Here is a 7,781-nt window from a genome sequence, read left to right on the forward strand (position 1 = left end):
CAGTTTGTGGCTCATTTGTGGTAATCCGAGTAGCCTGCTCTACGGCGCGACCAATGGGCGCGACATCTGTGCGGCGAGGACTGCGTTTGACACGCACGTGACGTCACTTTGTAGGCGGGTTTTTCATGGAAAGTGCTGGAAAAAACGAAGTACACCCAAAAGAGCTGACTGATATTCTTCCGTGAGAGTAACAAGACCCATCATTTCCACATTTGTATACATTTTAATTTGTGGCAATTTCTTACTACACTGTCCGATTGATACAAAATGTGACATTATGGTTTTAAATCATATATGTTTCCCCATTCACGGTGTCCACAACTAAATGTTAAATATTTGCTTTGAATAAAGCTGTAGTCTGTCATCGTGCCATGTAATCAAAACTCAAAAACCGGCAGTTCAAACAACTATATATGTTTTCCCTATCAAGTCAATAGCCTTTTCCAAAGAAATGTCTGATCATTTACAAAATATTCCACACGCTTGAGAATGCAGAGGCAATTCAAGTCTCAAGTTTTAATGTCACATGCACAAGTACAGTTAAATGCCTTTCTTGCAAACTCAAAACCCAACAATGCAATAAACAATAGCAATGTAATACTAGAGAAAAAAACACGAGAAATAACAAATTTGAAGAACACAATAAGTAGGCGTATTATAGACAGGGTCAATTCCAATACCATATGTACAATGTGCAGGGATACTGGAGTGATAGAGGTAGATATGTATAGGGGTAAAGTTACTAGGAATCAGGATATAAGATAAACATAGCAGCAGCTTGTATGTAAGTGGGTGTGCGTGGAGTCAGTATAAATGTATGTGCGTGTTTGGTGTGAGTGAGCAGATGGAGTGAGTGTGCAGGGCCCTGTGAGTGCATAAAGACACAAATATAAATAAAAATGTCACTGAGGATACAAGGTTAACTCATAGTCTATTTCATGATGGAAATGGATGAAGATCATCATTATGAAAGAAAGGGAAAAAATAACTATCACTTCGATGAAGTTATTCATATTTATTTTAACGTGACAAGCATTTACATGCAATTTAACTTAAGTGTTTGGTGCCTTCATAATTGTTGGAGATGCTGCACCCAAAGATGCCGCAACAACACAGCTGCGGATGGATACGTCCGCACAATCAAACACACAAGAGGGTATAAAGATATCGGTCTTTTAAAAGGAAATCCCTTTCTATTTTCCTGCGTCAGAGAGCAGAGGGGACTTGAGATATTGGCAGCATTTTATTCAAGAGAAGTCAACGGAACAAATAAAGGTATATATGAACGTCTTAACTCTTAAACGCAGCCATGTACTCATAGTTTGCTTTATCAAATCACTGTTCAACTGAAGTATTATTTTGACTATCGTAACGCGTTCACATCTCTGGCTTGGTCCCGCATCCATCAGTCGAGAATGTTCGATTCAGTAACTAACGTTACCGTAGCTAGTTTACAAACGTCTGCTACATTTTACGTAGTTATATAATTAAATTCGTATTCCTTACTTATATACTAAATTATCTAACCGATAACCACATTTTGCGACAATTTTGAGTCCCCACTCACGTCTTACCACGCCTGGTTCTGTCTCATTCGTCCGATGTGTGTGCTAACTGAAGTTAGCTAGATTGGCTAACTTTTGGAGAAGCACATTTCGAGGCTAACGTGACTGAACGTTATCAAGTTTACATTAGATAGTTAAGTCGGCGTTGAACTTGTCGATAACAGTAGCTAGTTCGATAGCCAATCCTGTCAACGTTTTGCTCAGCAGCCATTTGCTAGCTTTCGTTTTCCGTCTGGCCAATGCAGCTAGCTGGCACTGGGTAACGTTAGCTAGCTACACCTGCATGGTTTCTGATACTTTGCAAATTGTTGTAGTGTCAATTTAGTGGCCATTTGAACTGCCCTGAAGTTGGAATTGGTTGTGCCATGCACCTTCTGAATATAGTTAAACATTGTATGCAATGGTTGACCTTGTCCTTTGACTCCAGTAACGTTAATTGTACGTTGCGGACACAGGCAGCATGACTTCGCGAGACGGTACGCTAGTTAACATTAGCTACTTCCTCGTGCATTTCTAGCACTGCGGAATTGTCGTCACCTTCCTTGATATTAGCGATTGATATCCACGTGCGGACAAGTTCAAATTCGGTCAACGTTCTGGAAGTCAATTTGGAGTAGAATTCTTTATGGATTTCCTGAAATCCTTCCACCGACTATATAAAACACGTGCTGGCAACGTCTATTGTCTCCTGTATGTCGCCATGTTGGCTGCTAGTTCCTCAACCTCCGGTAGTTGGTTTATCACGATGAATTTACATCGTTAAAAAATGTAACCTTTATTTAGCAAGGCAAGTCAGTTAAGAGCAAATTCTTATTCACAATGACGGCCTACGCCGTCCAGCTGTGGACGAGGCTGGGCCAAATGTGCGCCGCCGTATGGGACTCCCAATCACGGCTGGTTGTGATGCAGCCTGGATTCGAACCAGGGTGCCTGTCGTGGCGCTGAGAAGCAGTGCCTTTGACTGCTGCGCCACTCGGGAGCCCCATGAAATGGGACTGATTGTAGAGAACACTTGTTAATTCTCAAATTGGCTTTTGTATTGATGCATCTTTTTTTAGTCAATAATGCAGTCAGATTGGCATGGCCATTAACCCGTTAGATTTGAGGACTCTACTATGGAGGTGTTAAATGACTCATTTGCACTGAAGGCAATGAACTCCCCATGTTACTAACGCCACTAGAATATGCATGACTTAATTTAAATCTGTACCTCCTATATTTGTGGGTTTTCCAGATTTCATAACATTGCTGCTTTTGTCCCCAGATGCCTGAAGAAATGCGCCAAGAGGAGGAGGCTGAGACCTTTGCCTTCCAGGCAGAGATCGCTCAGCTCATGTCCCTAATCATCAACACCTTTTATTCCAACAAGGAAATCTTCCTCAGGGAGTTGATTTCCAATGCATCTGATGTAAGTGAGAGGGTTGGCGTTTGGCCCCATGTTGGATATGTAATAAAACACCCCTCTTTGGACTTAGCAATATTTTTGATGCTGACATTTACTTTGTTCAATATCTTTCAGGCTTTGGACAAAATCCGATACGAAAGTCTGACGGACCCCACCAAGCTGGACAACGGCAAGGAACTGAAGATTGACGTCATCCCCAACGTGGAGGAGCGCACCCTGACCCTAATCGACACTGGAATTGGCATGACCAAAGCTGACCTCATCAACAACCTGGGAACCATCGCGAAGTCTGGCACCAAGGCCTTCATGGAGGCCCTACAGGTATGTCAATTGGATTACAGAAACATTCACAAATATGCATTCAAATACTATGCAGGGAGAGAACATGTTGTGATGAGTTATTTCCCTCTTTGCTAGGCTGGAGCTGACATCTCCATGATTGGGCAGTTTGGCGTGGGTTTCTACTCTGCCTACCTGGTGGCCGAGAGGGTGACTGTCATCACTAAGCACAACGATGATGAGCAGTACATCTGGGAGTCCTCAGCCGGAGGCTCCTTCACAGTCAAGGTCGACACTGGTATGTGTCCCACTCAATGAAAGCTGGGTTCGGGGGCGTTGCGCACGACAGAACAATGGAGGGGGGGGTGTACCGCTGCATTTTTTTTAGACAGTATAGTGGATTAAAGGTGTTCTTACACTACATGTATTGTAGTGGTGACAAAATGGGCAAATTGATTTCTATGGTGTAATTCATTTCCAGGGGAGCCCATGTTGCGTGGAACTAAGGTGATTCTGCACATGAAGGAGGACCAGACGGAGTATGTTGAGGAGAAGAGGGTCAAGGAGGTGGTCAAGAAGCACTCTCAGTTCATTGGATATCCCATCACCCTCTTCGTGAGTATATGTATGGAAGTATTTGACAAGTGTGATTAGTGACCATTTTATGTAGGTGTGGTTGAGGATACTGTAGTAAGGGAAAGTTCATTTTTTTATATAGTATTTTTATTGGAGGATTCATAAATTAAATTGCTCCCTTTGTTTCTGTGCAGGTTGAGAAGGAGCGTGAAAAGGAGATCAGTGACGATGAGGCCGAGGAGGAAGAGAAGGCAGAGAAAGAGGAGAAAGAGGCAGAGGACAAGCCCAAGATCGAGGACGTGGGCTCTGATGACGAGGAGGACTCCAAAGACAAGGACAAGAAAAAGACCAAGAAGATCAAGGAGAAGTACATTGACCAGGAGGAGCTGAACAAGACCAAGCCCATTTGGACCAGAAACCCTGATGACATCACCATGGAGGAGTACGGAGAGTTCTACAAGAGCCTGACCAACGACTGGGAGGAACACCTGGCTGTCAAGGTACGAACATTGAAATTTAGAAATTGCGCCGCATTCAAAATGGTTTCCTTTGGTTGCCCAGATGATGGCCTGGTCCCAGATCTGTTTGTGCTGTGTAGCCAACTCCTCTGGTCTGTGGGAATAGCTATAAGCACACAGATCTGAGAACAGAATAAGGTGATGTGAGTATATTGTGTTTAGTAACTCTCCTGCGTCTTCCCTTCTGCAGCACTTTTCAGTGGAGGGCCAGCTGGAGTTCCGTGCTCTCCTCTTTATCCCCCGCCGTGCACCCTTCGACCTCTTTGAGAACAAGAAGAAGAAGAACAACATCAAGCTGTATGTCAGGAGGGTCTTCATCATGGACAGCTGTGAGGAGCTCATCCCAGAGTACCTGAGTAAGTAACCCGATCTTCATGGCTTTCGTTCAGCCTTGGAGATACAAAATGGCTGCCATTTTGTCCCCTGTGACATGTTTGATTGGAAAAGTTCTTAAATGCTCAGTGGTTTTTGTAGTGCAAATACCCCTGGCCACAGTGCCACTGAATGCAAAGGCAGCGCTGTCTCATGAATGGTTTCTTCACATATAGGCTAATGGCAAGGGCTGACAATGCTGCTCTGAAATAGTTGGCTACTTGTCTTTTCTCTTTAGCCTACTTATGATGTATATTAGTTTGTTTTACACACACTGGGGTTCTTTCTATATTGAAGTGCTATAAAAGGGAAATTAATGTCTGTCTTCCCCCCCCTGCAGACTTTGTGCGTGGTGTGGTAGACTCTGAGGATCTCCCCCTGAACATCTCCCGAGAGATGCTGCAGCAGAGCAAGATCCTCAAGGTGATCCGCAAGAACATCGTCAAGAAGTGTATGGAGCTGTTCGGTGAGCTGGCAGAGGACAGGGAGAACTACAACAAGTTCTATGATGGCTTCTCAAAGAACCTCAAGGTAACTCATTGCATATGTCAGGAGATGGGTACGAACTTGAGAAAAAAATTCTGATTGTCTTTTGAGCTGAAATTGTTTTGCTGCTAATAACTCAACTTGTCCTCTCCTGCAATTGCTGTCATTTGGTGTTCTTCAGTGAATCAAAGGTGTAACTCACTGGGTATTAAACAAAGGTTTACCTAGAGTAGATTCCTTTCTAGCAATGTAGTTTGCCCAATTTCTTAATTGCAATATTAGTGAGATCTTGCTCCTCATACCCTGTAGGGCTAGTTGCTGTACTGCGTTCCAAACAGGATCCAGTCTATAGTGTTTTAGAACCATTGATAATATTTAGACTGGCTTCAGGACCCACAAAGTTTTCTGAACCTCCATAAGCTAAATTAGTGCATAAAACTTCCCCTGGCAGTAGTTTAATGTCTAATGGCCTCATATTGACTACCAGATTACACTAATGGTCATTGTTTCTCTACAGCTGGGCATTCACGAAGACTCCCAGAACCGCAAGAAGCTGTCGGAGCTGCTGCGCTACCACAGCTCTCAGTCCGGAGACGAGCTGACCTCCCTCACGGAGTACCTCACCCGCATGAAGGACAACCAGAAGTCCATCTATTACATCACTGGTGGGTCTAGTAAGCTATTTAGCCCCAATAAAGTAGAGCCCCAAACCCAGCGGCAGACAGTGAATCACCCAGAAGTTGACTGACATCACTTTTTTTTTTTAGGCGAGAGCAAGGACCAGGTGGCCAACTCTGCCTTTGTGGAGCGCGTGCGCAAGCGAGGATTTGAGGTCCTGTACATGACGGAGCCCATTGACGAGTACTGTGTCCAGCAGCTGAAGGAGTTTGACGGCAAGACCCTGGTCTCCGTGACCAAGGAGGGCCTGGAGCTGCCGGAGGACGAGGAGGAGAAGAAGAAGATGGATGAGGACAAGACAAAGTTTGAGAACCTCTGCAAGCTCATGAAGGAGATCCTGGACAAGAAAGTAGAGAAGGTAGGTGACTGGAACAACCTATGATTTCTGCAGTTATTTAATCCATTTCTGGTATTTTCTCTATTTTTAGAGTGCAACCGTTGATGTTTTACCTTTTTTATTTCTGGTTGTGAACAGGTGCCCTAGTTCATTAGTTAATATTGATCCTGGTGAGTCCATGTAGTCTGCGGTGGTCCTGTCCCGTTGGGCTGCCGTGGTGTGTTGTGACGCTGATCATTTTGGCATTGACTTGGGTGGGAATGCTGTAGTTTTTATCCACAGGTGTTTGTGGCATTACCCTGAGACTCTAGAATGCGTTGTGAATTTGTGAAGCAGCATTCATTAAGTGGTGATTGAGTGTGGCGATAACATTCTAACACTGACCCCATCATTCAGACTTGAGAATTTGCACATTTCTGACTACATTTTGGATGTGCTATTTGGGTGAAATCTAACCAGACTTTCCTGCATGATATTTAACTGGATTTTGACAATTTTTAAAACATCTTTTGAATATGAATTAGCCTTGCCTACACTGATTCTTGCCAAACTAATCTCCCATGCTGTTACCACGTGAACTAACGCTGCTTGGTGTTCCCCAGGTGACCGTGTCAAACAGGCTGGTGTCGTCGCCCTGCTGCATTGTGACCAGCACGTATGGCTGGACGGCCAACATGGAGAGGATCATGAAGGCGCAGGCCCTGAGGGACAACTCCACCATGGGCTACATGATGGCCAAGAAACACCTGGAGATCAACCCAGACCACCCCATTGTGGAGACCCTGAGGCAGAAGGCTGACCTGGACAAGAACGACAAGGCGGTGAAGGACCTGGTAATCCTGCTTTTCGAGACAGCTCTGCTCTCTTCTGGCTTCAGCCTGGATGACCCTCAAACTCACTCCAACCGCATCTACAGGATGATCAAGCTGGGCCTGGGTGAGGATGCACTCAACTGTGGGAGGGGGAGAATTAAGTTCATCTTTGTTGATTATAATTTAAATGTATGCTGGATCTAATGTCCCTTCTTCCCCTCCAGGAATCGATGATGACGAAGTGATCCCTGAGGAGCCCACCTCTGCACCTGCCCCAGATGAGATCCCACCTCTAGAGGGAGATGATGATGCATCACGCATGGAGGAAGTGGATTAAATGTCACTTAAAATCTACCCCTTATATAGCCTCACGTTTTTCCAATCGAACATGTTTATTTGCCCTTTTTAAATGGGTAACCTGGTCAGTGTCCTTTATGGTATAAAAAGTCTTAATTCTAGAAATGCGGTTCATTTGTTGTACAAGCTGTATGTAATAGTTAATGGTGGGCAACGCATCTGGAAAAAACAGTACCCTGTTGCACTGAGTTTTAAATATTGGACTGGTAGATGTGTGAACAATGGGAAATGGAACATTCCATTACTGACACGGTGTTGGGTTGGTTCTCATGTGCAACATAACATGCACGCTGCATGGAGAGTTGACTGCAAGGTTCCTTTGCCTGATTCCAGACCTGTCTGTATTCAGTCTTTGTTTTGCAGAAATTAAAAGATGTAATACCTTAAACGTTCTAA

At 44.3% G+C, this 7,781-nt stretch overlaps 1 protein-coding gene across 1 annotated transcript; it reads left to right on the forward strand.

The window, feature by feature from the left end:
- Nucleotides 1-1,142: 1,142 nt before the first annotated feature.
- hsp90ab1 (heat shock protein 90, alpha (cytosolic), class B member 1) lies at nucleotides 1,143-7,781 on the forward strand. Its single transcript, XM_038968641.1, has 12 exons — nucleotides 1,143-1,275; nucleotides 2,830-2,973; nucleotides 3,085-3,291; nucleotides 3,388-3,547; nucleotides 3,731-3,864; nucleotides 4,020-4,325; nucleotides 4,534-4,699; nucleotides 5,056-5,246; nucleotides 5,719-5,866; nucleotides 5,969-6,237; nucleotides 6,819-7,152; nucleotides 7,253-7,781. The coding sequence occupies exons 2-12, from the start codon at nucleotides 2,830-2,832 to the stop codon at nucleotides 7,363-7,365; spliced, it is 2,172 nt and encodes a 723-aa protein (XP_038824569.1). The 5' UTR covers nucleotides 1,143-1,275; the 3' UTR covers nucleotides 7,366-7,781.

The sequence above is a fragment of the Salvelinus namaycush genome, chromosome 29 (assembly GCF_016432855.1).
Source record: "Salvelinus namaycush isolate Seneca chromosome 29, SaNama_1.0, whole genome shotgun sequence".
Classification (NCBI taxonomy): domain Eukaryota; kingdom Metazoa; phylum Chordata; class Actinopteri; order Salmoniformes; family Salmonidae; genus Salvelinus; species Salvelinus namaycush.